Genomic DNA, 20,395 nt, shown 5'->3' with positions numbered 1-20,395 from the left:
ATATTTATATATATCAAATGTCACCATTTGACTGGTGCCCACTTGGCTGTTTTCCCGGCTGCGTCACAGAGACACGTTGACCTCGTGTTCGATTCCTGAAGTTCCGTGTTTGCACAAGGGTTTATGACACCGGCGACTGACAGGCGCAGCGTCGCTCCAATACCAGGTTGACTAACTTCTGTTTCTACTCGTAAGTAAACCTTAATATGAATCAGTGTACGTCATTAAAATGGCGATTCCCCGTTGTGTTTCAGTGCTCTAAATAAACCAGATCGTTCGGCTGAAAGCTCTCTATCAAAACGTTTCGGGTCGAAACTGAACGTTGACTGGAAGACGTTCGCACCAGCGCAGGTGTTTGCGCGGACATTGACCGGCTCGTCGTGGGAGTGTTTGTTTATTGAGAACCAAAACTCGGCCGTAAATGAACATTGGCTTATTAAAAACGAACGCAAATAAAAGAAAGAAAACTCGAGATGATATGATATTTGTGCATATGTCGTTGTACATTATTTAATATTTGTTTACCGAATAAAGCTGCTATAAATAGAATTACATGCACGCGCTGATGAACTTGAATCCAGACGCTTTATAGAATTTGAATGTCATGACGTTTATTCACAAACGCGTCAGTTTATGTTGAGGAAGAACTGAAGAAGTGCTGGGGACGACGATTATAATGGGTTTTACTTGAGATTAGGCTACTGTAAAATCGTCTGAGACACAGTGATTTTTTACTGAGAAGATCACTGTGTCTTACCTCCATAAATATTTGTACCTTTTGTACCATTGTTTCCCACATGGTGAGTCTGACTTTTTGTCCATTTCAAGCCACCATAGATCAAGCTACTCGCACTACCTGTTTGAGCTGATCAGGCTGAAATAAACTTTTAATTATTCATGTAAAGAAGAAAAAGACAGAACAAAGAAAACAATGGCTTAAAAACTCATTTTGAAAGTTACAATTTGAGGGAGCGATCGATAATGAAGAAAGTGTTTTGAGGCCACAAAAATACAGGCAGAGGGCCGCATGTGGCCCTCGGGCCGAACCGGGAATTGTGCATGACATGGACAAAAGACTGTTCCACTTGCTTGGTACTCATGTTGAAATTATGTAGGTGATAGCTTTCTATTGTAATGATCACAATTACAAAAAGTGGAGACTGTTAATAATGTTTTTCTTCTTACAGTCATTCATTAAATGGTTTAGATGCTGGTTAACATTGCTGAGATCAGTGTTTTATCAAATCCAACTTTATACGGCTGTTTGTCCCAATGTGTCCATTGAAAAAGAATGACAAATCAGTAAATGTGACAGTCTTACCCCAAATTTTTCAGGAGCTGCCAAAATGTCAACGAGCAAGTCGGACCCGATTCCTGCAGCTCCGAGGAGTCCCCCTCCCGTCCTGGCTCTGGAGCTCACCTGCCCCATTTGCCTGCGGATGTTTTCCGAGCCGGTGTCTTTGCCCTGCGGTCATATTTACTGTGGCGACTGCATTCAAACCATGGGGGAAGGTCTCGACCAACACCGCTGCCCTGAGTGCCATCTGGAGTTCCGAGGGAACAGAGACATTGTAAAAAGCTCAAAAATCAGTCGCATTGTTGAGTCTTACAAAGTCGCTGGTGGTCAGATGAATAATTCCTCTCAGTCCGAAATCACGCAGCTCCACGAGAGTCCTGTTGAAGATGAGCCACGGCAGGACAAGAGTGGACTCGGCCCCCTCAGCTCGGATCAACTGCCTGCAGCCAGGACGGTGGCAGCGCTCGACCAACCTAAACGTGACCTTGCCTCCAAGGTCACAGAACTGTCCCTGAAACTGGAAATGGCTGAAAGTCTGCTAAAGTGTGAGACGGAGAGAGAAGTGGAAGCAGCTGCTGCCAACTCTCTGCAGCGAGATAAAATATCTTCACTTGTCATACAGATAAAAGATCTCTCTCTCAATTATTGCTCACAAGTGACCAAGGTGATCGAGGAAGAGCTGGCTCCGTCTGAGGTCGACATGTCTGCTCGAGTGGCTCGGGCTGCCGAACTGACAAAGCAGCTGAGGACGGCCGTGCTCAGAGCCGAGTCTCTTCTGACCGAAGACGATGAGGCTGCGTTTAGTGAGGAGCTCCAAAGCCTGCAACCTCACATCGCAGAATTGATCAAAAGTCCTGTAGAGCCAGAGAAGGATCGACCTGAGTGCAAGGCCAGTCCTGCTCGCATCTGCTCCAAACTTGAGCAAGTCAATTTGGAGCTCAGGGAAGGCCTCACAGCAATTCAACGCTCTCTTCGGAACGCTGTCAATCCTTCAGAGGTGACCTTTGACCCGGAAACGGCCCATCCTAATCTGGTTCTCTCCGATGACAGGAAGACGGTGATGTTCAGTGCTGCCAAACAGCTGTACCCATCATCTGCTGCAAGGTTCACCAGCTTCTTTCAGGTCCTAAGCAGCCAGAGCTTTCAGGAAGGAAGCCACTGCTGGACGGTGGAGTTGGAAGGGGCCCCCTGGATCATTGGCTTGGCTTACAGTGAGGGCTTTGAGCGTAGTGGAGTGGCCTCGGCTCTGGAAAGCAACCGGAATTCCTGGTGTCTAATGTGGTTCAATAATCTCCTGACGGCGTTTGAGAAAGGTCAGTCAGTCCCACTGAAGAAGACATCATTATCACGACAGCTGGAGATCCGCTTGTGCTTCAAGACCCACAGCATAAGCTTCTTCAACATCAGCCCTTACAGCGAAAACACGCATATTTACACTTTCAAGGCTGTGTTGACGCAACCTGTGCATGTGGCTTACAGGATGCTGTCCGGACACCCCAAAGGACGTGTCAGCATCTCTTCATAAACACAAATGTTGGGCTCACAGGAGCTGCTCTAGAGAGTCCACCAGTAACGAAAAGACTGGTGTGTAAGTATAGAGTATTAAATCAGTGTATGGTGTGATGGTGTGGTGTCTTTATGTTTGCCAGATCAACTGCAAAACGTTCTGAAAGCAAGCTTTACCCTGCCAAGGCCGTACTCTTAACTTCGGACATGTATTTTCTTGAAATGAATAAATCTATAAAATATTTGTCAAAAATTTTCCCTATTATTTAGATTTATTGTACTGAAATATTAATAAAACGTAATAATTAACTGTGTCACCGTGTATCCTCGCAGCAAACAGGGAAATATTAATATGTTTTGCATTCAATTTGTTATTCAAAATAAATCTATTCATTGTTTTTCTTCCATATTCTCTTATTTTCACAGCATTTCACAACATATTTGATGACACATCTATAAATGCTGTGTAATTTATTTAGGAATAAAACACAGATAGATTTAATTACGCAAAATACTTGTTCATATAAATATTTTAATATGATTTGAGAAGGGAATGGCAATATTTTTGTCCGTCTAAACTCAATATTTTATTTTATTTTATTTCGGAGCACTTTCCTAGTTGGCGAACCCCCACTGACAACGTATCAACCTTCTCGCTGACGTATTGGATGCCAACCACTTCCTGTCTCGCGAGACCTGCGCGCGGTCATGTTGACATGTCAGCTGACCAAAGGGGATGGCGAGAACGAAACACTAGCGAAACCATGTTCCGGATTAGAGAGCACCTCATCGATCGATTTCGCCGTGAGTGGGTGTGAATTCTCATTTGAATCCGTGAATTCGGGTCGACGTTTGCCTGCTGTGCTGTTTGTGGTACCGAAGCCCTCGCGTTGGTGAGTGATATTTCTCAACTTTCAGCTCCTTTCCATGTGTGTAGTGAGGCGTCGTTGAACTTTCAACACATCTGCCTTGTTTGAAGTGATGCCAACTGGCTTGAAATCGCTGCAAATATTGATTTCATCGGTGGTTCAACGTCATGTGTAGGGTGCATATATACTGCATATACACGCACGGGCTAACAGGCTAGGAGTAGCAGCATCAGCTAACAGCGGACAGATTCTGGAAACCTCGGCACTGGCTCGTGTTGTAAAACTATCACAAGTTTGTGGTGTGTCTGTAGCACACTTATGTAATGTCATGTCACGTCATGTGATGAACAGGCTTCTATAGCTGTGCTACAAGTAACTAATACATGATGAAAGCGCAAGATACAAAAATGAAGTCCATACACATTTAAGATGTGAATTATAGCTGAATAAGAATAACACTTGAAAAATACCTGAAAAAAATATTTTTATAATGTTTATAGTTTACATTAGTTTACACTCATTTCTTTCATTTTTAGCGCTGAGTTTCTCGTGAAGGGCAAATGTCTACGTTAAAACGTGAATAGAGGAATCGAACCGTCGTCGCTATCTCAGACTCCCATCTGATGCTAGCTCGTATTTCAGGTAACAATAGTCAGGGAAATGCCCGAGTCGTGAGTGACTGACTCCTGTGAAGTGCTGTTGCTGGTGGCTCTGGCAGTCCAAAACCTTAACCTGAATGTTGTCCTGCCCAGATCTCGTCATTATGCTACCCACAGTCAGTGCTGTGGTTAGGTTTGCTCAGTTCAATGGAAGCACTTCACCTGCACCTCTGCAGAACACAACAGGATTTCCAACGTCGTCCTCTGGTCCTGAAGCCAACATCACAACGGCTCCCAAATGTCTTCAAATTCTCTATGAGGACATTGGAGACTCAAGGTAAGCAACAGTGAGTTTTTGGACATCACGCGGTGATTGTCATCCATCCATCCTTCTGGGGTCGCGGGGGCTTGAACAGGGAGTGTCAAACGTCCTTCTCCCAGGCAACGTCTGCCAGCTCTGACTGAGGGATCCCGAGACACTCCCAACACTCCCAATGAAGAGCTATAATCTCTCCATCTGGTCCTCGGTCGACCCCTCGCTCTCCTCCCATCTTCCCGAAACACCTCCAGGGGGCATCCTCATGAGATGCCCAAACCACCTCATCTGGCTCCTTTCAACGCAGAGAAGCAGCGGCTCTGCTCTGAGTCTCTCCTGAGTGACAGAACTCCTCACCCTCTCTCAAAGGGAGGCGCCTGCCACCTGCTGGAGAAAACTAATTTCAGCTTCTTGTATCCAAGATCATCTTCTTTCTGTCATGACCCAAAGCTCCTGACCGTGGCTGATAGGTAAATTGTGAGATTTGCCTTTTGGCTCAGCTCTCTTTCACACACAACAGTGCGATATAGCAATTACCTCCTCTGCTTGACCAATCTTCAACTTCCTTACCCATCACACAAGAACAAGACCCAGAGATACTTAAACTTGTCCACCTCAGGCTAAGACTCGGTCCCAACTTGGGGAGAACAACCCATCTTTTTCCACATGAGAACCATGCGACAGTGACTGCATTTGCCAAGTACCGGTGTAGTTCTCCAGTGGTTTTGCTCAGGCAGTCACCACAATCTTGACTCACTGATCTGAGCTGGCAACCCTGGAATGTAGAGCCTCTTAAAGTAAATGCAGGATTGGGCATGGGATTAGCAGTGAGTGGTAATCCTGTCCTATTCAATTTCTCTGTCTCAGGGTGAGGTTTTGGGACTTGATACTTCTGGTGCCAAATGTGGCCTTCTTTGTGTTCCTGATGTGGAAGCTGCCGTCTGCCAGGGCCAAGATCAGACTGACCTCGAGCCCTATTTTTATCACCTTTTACTTGTTGGTAAGTTCCCTGGTTGATACACTCTAAACCAGTGCTTCTCATTTATTTTCTGTTGCGCCCCACCCACGCACACGTTTCACACCCTCCAACTCTCCGCCGCCTTTCATTTGTCCATAAAAGTATAAGTACACCTCTGCATAACATTGTATCTTTGTTAACGCTATAGAAAAGGAAAAAAGAAAGTAATATAGATCAACTTCCAATAAAGAATAACTTTCTGAACATTGTTTTTGCCTGTAGCAGAATTTATTTCTACTTCAGAAGGACTGCTCTAAACTATCTGGAAAATGTGTTTGATAAGCTTTGCACGTTTTCCCTTCCTGCAAAATATAATATCCATTTGTTCCTGTCTTAACAGGGGCCTGTTGCTACTTTCATTTTAGCTTTTAAGTTGAACATTGAAACTCAAATAAATCTGTAAATAACTCCCATCAGATGAGAACATATATTGATCATTTGCTCCATTATAAACTTGCACATGTTTTGAATGTCCCAGGTGTTTGTTGTCGCCGCTGTTGGAATCACCCGTGCTATAGTGTCCATGACGGTCAGTGCGTCCAGTGCTGCGACAGTCATTGACAAGGTAAACTAAGCAGGCTTCAGTGTTTATGAACCTACGAGCTTTATGCATGTGTTACAGTGAGTCACAGACAACTCTTCTTCTTCCACATGGTGAAATCTGCTGCATGACCTGGCAAAGAGAAAATGCATGACACACATTCTTTTCATAGCGGCCAGACATCACCTTGGCGATGCACATACTGTTCCCAGTTTGTCATTTATCTGTCACGCTACTCGTCAGTCGCACAATTTGGGAAATGTTTTCTTGTGCTTATGGTTAATCAGTGAAAGCCGGATGCAGTTTTACTTGTGTTTGGATCTGTATTTTTTGTGTTGACTCTTGTTGTCGTCAGGTTCTGTGGGAAATCACCCGGTTCTTCCTCTTGGCGATTGAGCTCAGTGTTATAATTCTTGGATTGGCCTTTGGTGAGTTAGTTCTCTCTTTTCTGTGAACAGGAAGTGACTCAGTAAAACTTGCGCAACTCTACACAAGTCTCCGTTATATGCGTAACCTGATTTTCAGTTTTGTGTGTGCGTTTTTTTCTTATTCACTTTTTAGGCCATTTGGAAAGCAAATCCAGTATAAAGCGTGTTTTGGCTATTACTGCTGTTTTGGCTCTTGGCTACTCTGTCACACAGGTGAGCAAGTGTACACGTCTTGGAATAAACAGGGTTTTGCTACAGTGCATGAAGCATGATGTGGCTTTCAAAATGATTCTCGCAGGGAACGCTTGAGATCCTGTACCCAGACAGCCTTCTGTCCGCCGAGGATTTTAACATCTACGGTCACGGAGGACGGCAGTTCTGGCTTGTCAGCTCCTGCTTCTTCTTCTTGGTCTGTAAGCACAACAAGGGTTGACAGTGAAAGACTTGTGTGGAACTTGAAGTTGTGTTTCATGTTCAAGGTCTACTCTTTGATTGTGATCCTGCCAAAAACCCCACTGAGAGAGAGGATTTCGCTGCCATGTGAGTATCAAGAGTGGCGCTGTTATACAGTAGATTCAAATCTTTTCATCTGAATGAATCGCACTACAGCCGAGTTAACTCACGATTAATGGCAAATGAATCCCACATGTTGTATCTGTTCTGAATGTAACTAAAAGGAAGGTGATGAGTGGCCAATAATGTCTCCAGTGTTCTGCTGTTAGTGTGTTGTTGAGCCTCCTCAGAGCCTCAGAGGTTATTCTGAAGAAAAGAAAAAAGAAAAGTCAACAAATGTTTGGTGTTGAGAACAGCTTCATTTAAGTTGCATTTAGAACAGATACAACGTGTGGGATTCATTTGCCATTAATCCAAAGTTAATTCATCTTTATTTGGATTAATTGAGATTAAAAGTTGTAATCTTTTGCAAATATGAGATTCAACATCCAAAAAAAAGACTTGCTTCGGGGAAATACAGGGGTAAATGACAGCAAAACAAAAGCCGCCATGCCTTCAGAGTTCTAACTTATTTGTTTTCGATGTTGCATGTGTAAATTATGCTGTAGGAATCCTTCATACAAATACAAGGTCTACATCTGTGCACTTTAACGGACCATAATAAGAACTTAAAATTGCATTCAGGAGGTGTGACACTCTTCTGCGCACACTGGTGTATCAACTGTGATGCGCCCTGATAATCTCATGCAGCACACTACACGCCTCCAAACCAGACATCTCATGTGATCACACTGAGTGGACACATCAGAACAAGCAGACCATGCACCAGCCAACAATCTCAACAGAAACATATGAACTATATGACAGGAACGTATCCGCTGCTTGCCTCAGGACCTGAGGTGTGAGAATAACTTCTCATGACTGAGAGCAAGCATGATCATTGTCGTGTATTCAATAAATCTCAATAGTGCTTCCTTGTTTCTCATATCAGCTACATTCTGTTTCAAAAAGTCTTGGCCTTAACAGTGAATATCAATTCAAAACAAATAAAGGATGAGCATTCTACTACAGGACTGTGTAGTGGTGGAATAATCCCCCTCTTGAAGTTGTTTTATTATCTTTTTGTTTCTTTCCATTCCAGCCAAGAAGAGCTTCTATGTATACGCAGCCATCTTGTCTTTGTTGAACCTCATCCAGGGGCTGGGCAGTGCTCTGCTGTGTGCTGGAGTTATCGAGGGACTCTGGTCAGTAGTGCTGTTTCAGACAAGAAGAAAGTAGAAAAACTTCACGCATGCAAACAGCATTTCCACATTATATTAATAAAGTGGATTTTTGAAGTTAGGTCACAAGTAAATCTGATTACTTTTCTTCAAATTATAATTTCAATTTCTTGAAATTATAATTTTGCTCCGCAAAAATGTTGGAAGCATTTTTTGAGAGCACTTTTTTTTAACTTCCTGTTGTGAATGGTTTTCATCTAGCTGCGTGGATGTCACTACCTTCCTATACTTCTCCGCCTTTGCACCGCTGATGTATGTCACGTTCCTCAAAGGCTTTTTTGGGTATGTATTGTTTATTAATCACAGTACACGTCATACAAACGCATGAGCCAACCCGTCGTCCTGGTTTGTCCTCTCCCGCAGCTCGGAGCCCAAAATACTTTTCTCCTACAAATCGCAAGTGGATGAGCCAGATGAGAGCGACGTCCACCTTCCCCCCACTGTTGTCTCAACCCTCGGTCGGAAGGAGCTGCAGGACCAGGGCCTGTTCTACTCCTCCACGCAGATCGATGGGTCAGGCGGTACCGACATGACTGCTGGAGCGTACCTGGACGATGTTGCCTCTGGACCTTTTGGATCAAAGAGTATCAACAGTGTGGAGGCTGACCGGTGGAGGCCCATCAATGTTTGACACAAAAAGAGGAACATGTTGCCACTGAACTTTCAATGGAAGATGATGCTCCTAGAATCACGGTGTCTTCAGTCCGGATGTGTTCAGACATTCAGCCATTCCTGTGGAGGACTGTGAACTTGGCGAGTGCTTTCCTGAGGGGACCGCTGCTTGACTCCCCACTTCTCTCTGGACGCTTACTGACTTCCCATCATTCCAGCCGTTACATTTACTACGTTTTTGATTCCCAGAATCCGCTTTTTATTTTGCCTTCTGGTCGAAACATAATCGTTTTGCTCTCCATGGTAATGGTAGGAATGCTGTTATTGTAGAACAAGATGCTTTTGTGTGAAGTACGTTACTTCAGTATTAAGATGGCGGTTTGCTTTAAACAACAGTCCTTATTTTGGATTGGTAAACTGGCTATCATTTCTTGCAACTTCTTACCGTTTCCTCCTTGTTCAATCCCTTTTAAAAAATTATTTTAGCTTTGTTGCTTTCAGATGAACCATTACTGGATTTGAAAATACCGTCAGGTTCTAATGTTGTCATCTGGTTCTGGATTTGCTTGTAGCAACATTTGTTTTCTCCTGTTTTAATTCTTGTTTTTTTTCCAAAACCATTCATGGGTCATAGAGATGTGAGAAGTATTGTTCAATATAATGAGGGCTTTATTAAATATTTAAAATAATAATTTGTTTTCTTAAAAAACAGCATTTTGAATATAAAAAGGCACGAACAATCACACAAGTTCTACGAGGTGAATTAATATTTCTTTTGCTGCTGTTTTATTTGCTGTGTAATCTTGTCAAGTTTCTGCCCTAACACACCTTCAAATAGTCCATACCATGCTGTCTCATCAGTCGATTGCACTGAGCAAATTGTTTTTTCAAAAAAAAAACAAAAAAAGAACTGGGCGTTATTTATTTACTGTGCTAATCCCTGTTGGAATAAATAAGGTTTAGTTATGCTGCTGTTCCCTTGTGTTTAATCCAGTTCCTTAATTTCTTTATTAAGCGGTAACTATCAAGTTATGATGAACACGTTTTCTAACCTCGTCTACGTCCTGTTTTCACCAGTGTTTCAGGGGAAACGGTATCCTGGATCTATCGGTGAGATTTAGAAAACCCTTGGAGCTGTGGAGTGTGTGTGTGTATTCTGTATGTCCTACTTTGTGGGATCAGTTCTTGACAAAACACTACGCTTTTGAGGAGTGTGTGTGTGTGTGCGAGTTCAGCACCAATTTCCCAGTGAAATTAAATAAAAAAAAATTACTTTTTTAACCATTAAGCCAATGGATGAGCAAAATACTACATTTTTGTATAAAAAGTAAAATTCCAAAGCGCGCTACTTTGTGAAAGTATTTTTCGAACCTTAAATTTACTGAGCCTTTACTTCACTGATCGTTTCTAAGAATTTCCTACAAGTCCCATAATCCATTTCTGTACCCCCTAACAGCACTTTAGTGATTGGGCACGAGACAATCTGACGGGCCAATAGGCTTGCAGAATACTTGAGCTGCCGCATGACCTTTATTGGAGGGTTCCAACTGCCATTGTGGCGGTGTTTGCTGCCGCAATATCGCCAATGATCCCGTTATAACGCAACAGTCTCTTTATTTATTGTTCAGAATTGGGTTGCGAAGTGCCGGTGAACATGGGAGCTAACGAAAGCGCAGCGAGGAACGTGTCTTTCGGAATGGATGGGGACGAGAAGGTCACTGTTATTGAAGGAGTTAAGGTACACGTCAAATATCCGCGTAAACATTTTACTAACTGTGAGAGTGACACTGGGGCTGGCTGCTAACTTGCAGGGGCATTTGTTACTGTGTCTGCGGAATAGCTGTCATGTTTCTCAGAGCGCAGGGCTCCTCATATAACTGCCATTGCACCTGCGACTATGGAAGGAACCATTGCGATATACGACACTTATGAGGTTTTTCTTTTATTATTGTTAGCTTTAAATGATAGCAGAAATACAAGAAATCATTTATCAGTCAAGCCAAGAAGAAAAATAGAAAAAGTGTCACTTGCTTGTTTTTGTTTTCCAAGGTGAGTGAGTTGATACTTAGTCCAACATGTTACAACTTTTTTCAGTCAGTTGAAAATCCCAGAGTATGGAGATAAAGGCTGTTTCACTAAAGGTCTTGCCTTCTGTTTATACTGAATCCTAGCTGTCTCCGGATGTTCTGCGGCGGATGAAAGGGTCTCATGCGACCAAGCAGCCGGCGGGTTCCCCAGCGAACCTTGAACCGAAAGCACGTATGTCTACTTTTATTATTGTTATTTTTTGTTTTTCAGGGTGATGTAATCTAATGGAGCTGTATCTTTCCCAGGTGCACACCCACAGGGACCCACCACTACAGAAATACAGGAAGAAATTCGTAAAAAGTAGGTGGCTTAACTAGGATGTTATTATTAGTGAGTCATTCTCTTCTGCTTATTGGGATCCTCCCATAGACAACCGCTCGCACACACTCATGCTCACCTGCAGAAAAATAAAATGTTATAAATCACTTGACTTAGAGAGGAAACCGAGCACTGAAAAAACTCTTAGAAATGAGCTTTCTGTGACTGTCTTGCTGTACGATATTTCAATGTTACTTATTAATCTTTTTCTTATTCGTTTTGTTCTTCTTCTTCTTGTTATTATTATTATTACTATTGTTATTACCTGTAGTTAATTTGTTAAGGGCTCCCACTTCTATTTAACCTATGCTTCCTTAACATTTTCATGTATGATGTGTATGAATTACTGGATGTTTTGATGTAGTCACAGTCCGTCTTCAGTGTGGGTGAAAAAAGGTACCGCTGCTGTCATGTTAAAGTCCAGTGGAACGTCAGTGTAGATATAAACTCGCCACTTGCTGTCAACACTAACTGTGTTCGTTCAATTAGTGTTGGTGGTTCAACATAAATACTGTTCTGGGAGTTTGAGAAGTTGTTTTTGAACGATGTTGTGCGCCCAGACAGCCATCAGACCCTTTACTGCCCAGTATTTATCAGGTTTGTCTGTAGTCACGCTGGATACATAGTTTCCGGCTTCTAGCGCTGAGTCGCCAGAGGTGTGAAGTTTCACGAGACAAAGTGCAGGTCTCCAGCGGGGATCAGGTCCGCGGCCAAAACCCGACTCGCTTGTGTTCACATCTCAGACTTCTGAGACGAAAGAGCTTTGCCTCGAGACAGAACCTGCAGTGTGAAAGCGCCCTGAGAGCTGAGGATCTGTGAGGGGTGGCGTCGTCCAGTCACTGGGTATTTGTGTATCATGCGGTTCGGTCTGTTCCTCTTACTGTCTAAAAACATATCGACAAGTTAGTTACCTAAAATGTTTACGTTTGACGTTGTTGATTCTGTCCTCGATAGTAAATTGGGTTGAGCATTTCACAGACTGCATTACATATGGTGCACCGTGGATCTTGAAAACAGCTTTTCTTCCCTCACTTCAGCTTTGAACGCCAGCAGGCGTTAGTGCAGGAGCAGCTGGACAAATTAGCCCAGAGGGAGAGAGAAGCTGTCGCGACTGCAGGCCTGACTGATCCCATCATTGCCAAAGCAAAGAATTATGAAGACGGAGAGAAGGTCAAGCTATTGGTAAGTTGTCATATAAATCATTTGTTGCACTCGCTCCAGGAATAATACGCGGAGGAAATCTGAAGTCAAGCTGCGGTTTATTGAATGGGCACAGAAAATGTAAAGTTCAGTTGGAGAGCAGTTCTGAGACAGGCATCCAGCCTGTGAATATCCGCCTGAAGGTTTGCGTTGGTGGTGCAGAGGTATGGGTCTACCACAAGGTGGCATTATAAGACCAAGTGCTGTATTAAATCCAATCCTCATCCGCAGACAACATGACCACTCTTGACCTCTTTCAAAGGAGGTGATCGTCATCTTCATCTTCAACAATATACTCACACCCACACACACTTTTATCCATATTCCCTCAAACCTAGCCTGCCTTAGTGTCTTTTTTGTGTGTGTGTATGACATTTGATGAAATTTATTTCACTGCTATTTGTATTTTTAGATTTGATTGAGATACCCCCTATTATTTATTCCATAAATCAGATTGAGAGATCAAGATGAATGAAAAACAGTGTTTACTTGCCTGTCTACGCCAAACCTTACTCACTGTATTGGTTCTACGGTGACTGCGTCAAGTGAATTCTGATGGGTTTCTTGATGTTTACAATGATGGGATGATTCCAACTACTGATGGGTAGATGAAACACTGTTGAATCACTGTCCTCATTTTCAGAGGCCGCTAGATGGCGCTCTTGGTTTAGAAATGATGTGAAGTTTCATTGTAGACATGATGTGAAGTTTAGTTGTTCAAGTCCAAACATTTTACAGCAGACAGTGCCACCTAGTGGCCTCTGAAAATCAGGACACTGCTTCATGAAACCTCATCTACCCATCACGTCCTGATGTTCCGAGCCCATTCGATGTCAACATCTTGAGATGTGAACAACCTCATCTGTCCTTGACTAATGACAGCATATTGAGAAAAGGATTTTGGCAAGAAACTCACAATGTGATACACATATGACAGATACATATATTGCGTCACAATGCAACAAGGTCACAATATTAATATAGTGAGTTAAAACTGTGATTGAAAACTACTTTCAACAGCAAAGGTCACATGCTTTTGACTCCTGAAACCCTGAAATTTGTCCTCCAAGCTACTGAGACACTACACTAATGATCATTCTTGTATTTGCTACCGAAATGTTCTGAAAGCATCCTGACTTGCAGAGTGGCTCCCACTCTTTGAAAACACAGGGAGCCGAGTGCTTTCTATTCCTGACAGCACAAAAATCAGTATAAAATATGTTAAAAAACAGAAAGGTGAAGAGGGATATTTCTTCATATTTCTAAAAAAAACTGCACTTGAAATAAACTGGTTTTATTATCTATGGATGCCTCATGGAAAGGGAGAATAAACCCCCTGAAAGAGAGGTAGTATAAAGACCACATGGAAGTAATTCTAGAGGAAATACAGAGTTGAAGAAGAACTCAAACCCACATGTTCCGCAGCTGCCTTATGAGATGTATGTGAATGTTGTTAATCAATCTGTCTGTCTCTCTGTCTGTTGCACAGACACCAATGTTCTCTTTGACGGTAATTCACTGGTAATATCATATAGAAGAATCCGTGATCTGTGAATCTTGATGCTAAGCCCAGCTGGTCGCCTCATATTTTCATATTTAAAGGTGAATTTGGGTTCAAACAATGGCACTTATGCTGAGAGTTTCCATGAAAGCCCTTAGCACTGTAGCTTGCTCATAAGATAATGGCAGAAAACAGAGTTTATGGATGGTGGTTGTGTGTAGGAAATGTTTTCAGTAGCAGTAGAACAATATTAACAATATTAAAAAACATATATATTGAATTGAAATGTAAACGTCAATTTATTTACTCTCATGCATTGAACTATTAGGACGTTTTTGATGAAGGTTTCCGTGGAGTTTGATTTTTTTTTTTAATGTATATTGCTATACATTTTGTCTCGCTTCCTCGTACGGCTGGTTGTTTTTCTTCTGTCCACTTGATGGCAGTGTTGTAACATTTTTGTTATGTCCCTAATATCGGACGGTTCTAGGCAAATTGATCTGTCATCAAGAAATTATACCTCGGTATGTAATGAGTTTTTCTGTGGACAAGCGGTGCTCGCTATACTTAGCATTTGTGCCTTTTTTTGTTTGTTTTTGCGTCCGAAGACTGTTCTAAACGCTTCATTAGTTGCCAGACAGACAAAGGGGAATTACAAAGTTTTTTGTTTTTTTTTACCAACTGGCAAAACTTTTCTGCCTAAAAATATTTGAAACAGATCTTTTAATTTGACCTTAAAAAATAATGAGCCACTGGTTACAGGTTAGTAATTTAATGCAATTATTATTTGTCTTTCCTTTTCAGTAGAGAACTGGTTCATGTGGTTGTATGAAGTCTGTGTCAGTGTGGTAGAATATGCCACTACACATCACATCAGTATTTTGATGGCTGGTGCTTCATCGCCTCTCTGCTCAGTGAACCAGCCTGTGGAAACGTCGGTCTGTCAACTCACATGATTCCTGATGCATTGACATTTGCTCTGTGCAGCTAGATACATATCTTGGTTGTAGTATCTTGAATGAAGTACATTGCAGAAATGAAATGCTTATTGTCAGAAACTGGTCATATTAACTCCTCTGCAGCAAAATCAATACTGTATGGTCATGCGGTAAAAATGTGGGTCAATAATACGCATAGGTTGATCGAAAACTCGATATAGATGACGCTTGACTCACAGTTATATTGAACCGTACGGAAACAAAGCTGAAGGAGGGACTGTGTCAAGTAGTAGGACCAGAGGTGGTTGGAAAAGTAGGACGGGAATTCAGGGGGTTTGCGACATTTAAGGATTGAATTTGCACAGCCAGATCATCTGAGAAGCCTGTGGTCGCCCCATGTTTTTAGCCCAAGCAGGTTCTGACTGCTCTGACTTAGAGGCTAAATTGGTTCAAAAATACTGGTCAATCTTAGCATGTTTTTCTTATGACCAAACTGAGTCAGTCGCCGTCTAGAGAAGTAGAAGGTCATTGTCAAGCTTGTGATAATAGTTTTTCATTATAGTAGGTGTTCGGAACAAGCTCTACTAAGAGGTTTCTCTCAGAGGTGGGATGTGAACTTCAGTCAGAATGTTTGACTTTGGCTCTCTGCTGCTTGTTCTCGATGAGAGACGCCAGGCGAATTAGCTGGAGAGGACATTCCTGAAACATTCCGCCTCATGTGTCGCCCTGAGGAGCTGGAGCTCTTTGCTTGGGCCGCTGCCCCTGCGACCTCACCTCAGCTCATCAGTAGAAAACGGCTGGATAAATGGGATTAAAGAAAAACACCTCTTACATTCAGCCGCCTTTAAACCTACACACAGTTAATGTGGGCTAATTAAAAGCTGGCGTCGTAAATGGCTTGTTGGAGTGAGAAAGGCTTGGACTGGACCTCTGAGGCTTCAAAATCACTCTGGCTTTTAAGAAAGTCGCGTGCGTGCGCATGCATTTGAAATGTCTTCACAGACACTGGCACTCGCTGGAGCACACATTTGCACGTGGCAGACTCGGTTCTTATCGGCGTGTGATCACAGTCCTGACATCTTCTCTGCATGTTAATGCAGCTAAGCCTTTGTGCACACACTTACACGCACACACACAATGTAGCAGTGTGAGTAGTGGCTCATTGAGTGAGGACATTTTAATCGGAGCCTCGGAGAGAAGGCATATAGCAGGAGTCCTGCTGGCCACAGAACATTTTATCACCTCAAATCCAGGTGCTCTTTGTGTCTTGGTGCGAGTCTTCGTCACGGACTGAGAGGTGTTCAGTAGTCATGGGCTAATGAGGCTTCATGAAACAGTGTCCTAGTGAATGGTAGATGAGGCATCATGAAACAGTGTCCTAGTGAATGGTAGATGAGGCATCATGAAACAGTGTCCTAGTCAATGGTAGATGAGGCATCATGAAACAGTGTCCTAGTGAATGGTAGATGAGGCATCATGAAACAGTGTCCTAGTGAATGGTAGATGAGGCATCATGAAACAGTATTGCAGGGGTGATGAAGCAGTGTCCTAATATTTGGAGGCCACTAGATGGCGCTCTTGGTTTAGAAATGATGCGACGGTTACACTGCAGACAGTGCCATCTGGTGGCCTCTGAAAATCACGACTCTGTGTCATGAAACCTCATCTACCCACAACTGCAGCATCCTCATTTTCTGAGCCCACTAGATGGCTCTCCCTGCCCTAAAATCTTGAGATTTGAACCACCATATTGGCGAAATGTCATTGTCATATTAAACGTAGAGCACCACCAAACTGGGCTCTGAAAAAGAGGACACTGTCAGCCTCGTCTCCCAGAGACGTGGAGGAGAGCCAGCTGACTGAGAGCCACGCTGATAGATTACATCTTCCACTCAGGATGTCCTGGGATCCCTCAGTTAGAGATGGCTGGTGCTGCAGGATGAACCCTAGTGGTCTCCAGTCCAATTTATTTCCACTTCCAGAGAGGCATCACTAATTAGGTCGAGTCTTCACCCTACTGTCAGAATGAAGGCTGTTTGATTCCTTAACTGGAATCCCCAAAATGCCATCATGTTGGAACTTCAACTGAAAACTCTGGTGGTATATGAGAAGAAATATCATCTTTGAAGAAGGATCCGAGATATCCGAAGATATCAAAGTGGAAAAATAAGCCTCTTCAGAGAGGTTCTTTTCAAAGTTTTTATCAAACAAGTGCCCCTTCTGAGTTGGTCTCTGGCCTTAAGTGAAGACAGAAGAGACCTCCTTATTTTTCCCTCCCTCCCCTGAGTGTGTGAGTGGAATATGTTGAATTAGTATTAAATACATTATTTTATTATTATCCATTCTCTGGGTAACTAGCTCATATGATGCATCTCTGATAGCGAAATGTATCTGGCCGGATGTGGGCCGTATGTTGTCTAGGATCCATTGCGTATCCAGGCCACGTGCCGTTTGAACAATGGGACAGATCTGACATGGATGTGGACCAGATCTGGCCCAGATTAGCAAAGTCATGTCAATGTACAACACAGATCCTTGCACACAAGTGTCCCGGATCCACGCCGAATCTGTGGTGTACATTGACTGCACTTCGTCCCTCTTCAATCCATGCCACATATGTCTTGGATCTGCATCATGCCCGTCCTGTATCCACGCTACATCTGGCACAGTTCCAGGCCCACACCAAGGGACTATGGGGCCTTTCACTCTTGAGACAAAGTACGTTTGACTCAAAAGTCTGTCATGTGAACACAAGTGAACCAGGTTTTAGCAATGGACTTGATCCCACCTGAAGAGCTGCACCTCGTCCTGGGAAGCAGGGGGTGAGCTTCTCGACTCAGGTGACTCTACGTTAGATAACGGAAACTACGTGACAGCGCGACTCACACAAACATAATAAATGCGGAGCAGTAGAGGGTCTGATTGCTCTCTGGGCCGACGACATCATTGAAAAACAACTTTGCAAACTCGCAGAACACTGAGGTGTGCAGCCACAGCAGCAGGAGACTGGTGCTGGGGAGGAGCGCAGTGCAGTGGTCTGGGACACGCTATGTGTGTGGGTGTTTTGGCCTTCATTAAGCTGATAACCGTCTGATTTTATTGACAGACCGATTTTCTTAAATTAACTTAAATGTTGGGCTCTAGCTGTATTCACTGCTGTGATCCTGCTGTCTGCATGAGGAGAACAGCGAGGAGGAAAGACATGGATTTTTCTGAAGTCCCTGAAGATCACCATTTTTGACGTCTGGGTCTGTACGTCACTGATAAAAATCTCCTCTATCGTCAGTGATCTCTCTCACTTTGTTCAACTTGTTGTGAGAGCAGCGTGGATCAGTCAAGACGCTCCGTATTACGTAGCTTGTTTCCTCTATTTTCTTGTAAAATAAACATGATTTTACTTTTGGCTGTGAAACACCACATTCTGTTACAGCCGTGACAGAGGTCCGTTATCAATTAATGTCTGTGGCTGCACAGCAGGGGTCCTTGGTAGATTACGAAATAATTCTGACCCTGAAAACAGTGGACGCCGTGATATTTTGATCACTGTTCTAAAAACCTCCCCCAGTTCACCCATTTGACAGTGTCTTATTCCTGAGCGCATCAGCGGGCGAGGCCACACTTTAACAGCAGTATATAGGTAGCACGACACTTGCAAATGAAATACAAACAAGTGAAAATGAGTTTCTTCAGCTTCACTTCACACTTTGACTCATGTGAAGGAGCTACGAAAGCAACGCTCTCAAGATTGTGTGAAGATGAGATTATCATGATCTCAAAGCTACATTCATAATTTTTGCCATTCCTTTCCAGGCAACACCCTTTCTTCTCCACACCAGAATATTAAATAGAAAACCTCACCTCCTTATTAAAGTGAAATCTAGCGATGTGCCGAGAGGAGCTACACCTAAAGAGGATCCATTTTTGCTTCCCAGTAATCTCTCGTCCTGTTTCTAGCACTAACTGTAATATTGTTTGTAATAATAATCATCATTGTCACAACCCTCTCACCTCATCCGTCTCTCTCTTCTCCTGACACCAGACTCAAATCCGTCCTCCCCAAACACTTAGATTTATTCAAATGTTCCATTTGCATAACCCAGTATTTACATAATTGATTTCCAAGTGTTTCTCACTATGCGGTGTGATATCAGAGACTAAAAGGTCTCATCTTGTCTCTCTCTCTCTCTCTCACACACACACACAGATACACGCCATGTTCTGGACCTCAGAGGTTTGAAACTTAATCAAGCATGAAGACTGTTGCGGCGCTGGTGCATCTGGTGACCCTCATGGTACAAACGCCCATTTAGTGTTGAAAATCAAATGGATAAATATCCATGAAATTGGTGTCTAAAAAAGACGGCATCCCACTCTGGAAAATAAATATGTTCCTGTCGTGATCCTATAGCAAAAATAGCAATGAGGTGTTATGTGGGAGCAGATACCGCTTCAGTGAGGTGACAGCTTGGCTTTACGGAGTAGAGCAGACCAGCGCTCAATTGCTTCTTTACAATAGAGACCTGGTTGTTCTGCCACAGAAGGATATCATTGCACACATTTTTTTTGACTGAACCTGTTGCTTGTTGGTTCAGATCATGGATCAAATGAAAAGTCAAATTCTTAATCATCGCAAACTAAACTCCGATCCGTTGCGGAGTTGTAAACCAGCAGGGGGCGTACAAGGCTCTTCTTATTGACGCCATGAGAAGAGAGTCCAGGCAGGAGAATAATGCAGTGACCAGTCATAACTTCATATCTTTCCGGTGCCTTGAAGTCTGTAGTGGGCAATACAGATGCCGCTAGGATAGTTCCTCGCAATAACCACACACATGCCACTGTATGTGAATTCTGTTGTTGAAGCGGTGGCTACGTACCAACCGCAAAGTTCACTGGAACAATGAGCTGTTGCTGAACGCATCACATGCTTTATTTATGAATTAACTCGCTCGAACATGACTGTTTTGGGCAATGTAATAAACACCAATAGTGCGGGTTCAGGTGGGATACTACAGTAGCCCTTACTGTGGTGCTCAAATGGCGTGGTGATGACAGTTTCGCCCTTGCCGTCTCGGCTGCGGACACATCGCGGTAATGCCCCTTCAAATGGGTGGCTATTGTAACTGATATGGTATATGGACTTATGGATGATGAAGAGGCGTCTGCCTTGTAGAACAGTCCCTGTGACAGCCGACGCCATCACAGTCCACTAGGCTATCAATGTATTTCCACGATCGGACAGCCTCTACGTGAACGCGTACAGCTGCTCCCTGCTGCATTGATGCGTTTCACAAAATGTCTGTAATTCATGAGTCAGTATTAACGCGATAATAGTTTAGTCAAATTAGTTGAGTAAAACAACACACTATGCACTTTCATGCCTGACTGATATTCTTGCTTTTCGAGCTCACATTCAGTTCTTTTCGAAGACATT

The 20,395-nt window shown here is 43.1% G+C and overlaps 3 protein-coding genes across 6 annotated transcripts in view; all 3 read left to right on the top strand.

Moving 5' to 3' along the window:
• The first annotated feature begins 46 nt into the window (after nucleotides 1-46).
• On the top strand, nucleotides 47-3,366 carry trim107 (tripartite motif containing 107). Its single transcript, XM_053869061.1, has 2 exons — nucleotides 47-190; nucleotides 1,336-3,366. The coding sequence occupies exon 2, from the start codon at nucleotides 1,347-1,349 to the stop codon at nucleotides 2,820-2,822; it is 1,476 nt and encodes a 491-aa protein (XP_053725036.1). The 5' UTR covers nucleotides 47-190; nucleotides 1,336-1,346; the 3' UTR covers nucleotides 2,823-3,366.
• Nucleotides 3,367-3,527: 161 nt separating this feature from the next.
• tpra1 (transmembrane protein, adipocyte asscociated 1) lies at nucleotides 3,528-9,886 on the top strand. 2 transcript variants are annotated; one of them, XM_053869062.1, is made up of 12 exons: nucleotides 3,537-3,696; nucleotides 4,209-4,314; nucleotides 4,425-4,608; nucleotides 5,455-5,587; nucleotides 6,084-6,170; nucleotides 6,502-6,574; nucleotides 6,708-6,787; nucleotides 6,873-6,983; nucleotides 7,054-7,114; nucleotides 8,169-8,271; nucleotides 8,509-8,589; nucleotides 8,671-9,886. In XM_053869062.1, exons 2-12 carry the CDS (start codon nucleotides 4,296-4,298, stop codon nucleotides 8,936-8,938), a joined length of 1,200 nt encoding a protein of 399 aa, XP_053725037.1. In that variant the 5' UTR covers nucleotides 3,537-3,696; nucleotides 4,209-4,295; the 3' UTR covers nucleotides 8,939-9,886. The 2 variants fall into 2 exon arrangements, with proteins under 2 accessions (XP_053725038.1, XP_053725037.1); XM_053869063.1 differs by lacking the exon at nucleotides 4,209-4,314 and having other exon boundaries at nucleotides 3,528-3,696.
• Nucleotides 9,887-10,452: 566 nt separating this feature from the next.
• Nucleotides 10,453-20,395, top strand: part of LOC128761208 (MICOS complex subunit mic25a-like) — a 40,775-nt gene continuing 30,832 nt past the window's right edge. For all 3 annotated transcript variants that reach the window (XM_053869272.1, XM_053869273.1, XM_053869270.1), the window contains exons 1-4: nucleotides 10,453-10,657; nucleotides 11,091-11,178; nucleotides 11,253-11,307; nucleotides 12,363-12,507. In XM_053869272.1, coding sequence (XP_053725247.1) covers nucleotides 10,574-10,657; nucleotides 11,091-11,178; nucleotides 11,253-11,307; nucleotides 12,363-12,507 — 372 coding nt within the window. In that variant the 5' untranslated portion in view covers nucleotides 10,453-10,573. The remainder of the gene's footprint in view (nucleotides 10,658-11,090; nucleotides 11,179-11,252; nucleotides 11,308-12,362; nucleotides 12,508-20,395) is intronic.

The sequence above is a fragment of the Synchiropus splendidus genome, chromosome 6, assembly GCF_027744825.2.
Source record: "Synchiropus splendidus isolate RoL2022-P1 chromosome 6, RoL_Sspl_1.0, whole genome shotgun sequence".
Lineage (NCBI taxonomy): Eukaryota > Metazoa > Chordata > Actinopteri > Syngnathiformes > Callionymidae > Synchiropus > Synchiropus splendidus.
Note: the sequence above shows the minus strand (reverse complement) of the source record. Positions and strands in the feature narration are given on the sequence as shown.

Bases quoted from the DNA above. Each gene is read 5' to 3' on its own strand.
- trim107 (XM_053869061.1), top strand. From the start codon at position 1,347: ATGTCAACGAGCAAGTCGGACCCGATTCCTGCAGCTCCGAGGAGTCCC.
- tpra1 (XM_053869062.1), top strand. The intron at 6,575-6,707 runs GTGAGTTAGTTC...TTCACTTTTTAG, and splicing joins AATTCTTGGATTGGCCTTTG to GCCATTTGGAAAGCAAATCC. The intron at 8,272-8,508 runs GTCAGTAGTGCT...GTTTTCATCTAG, and splicing joins GGAGTTATCGAGGGACTCTG to CTGCGTGGATGTCACTACCT.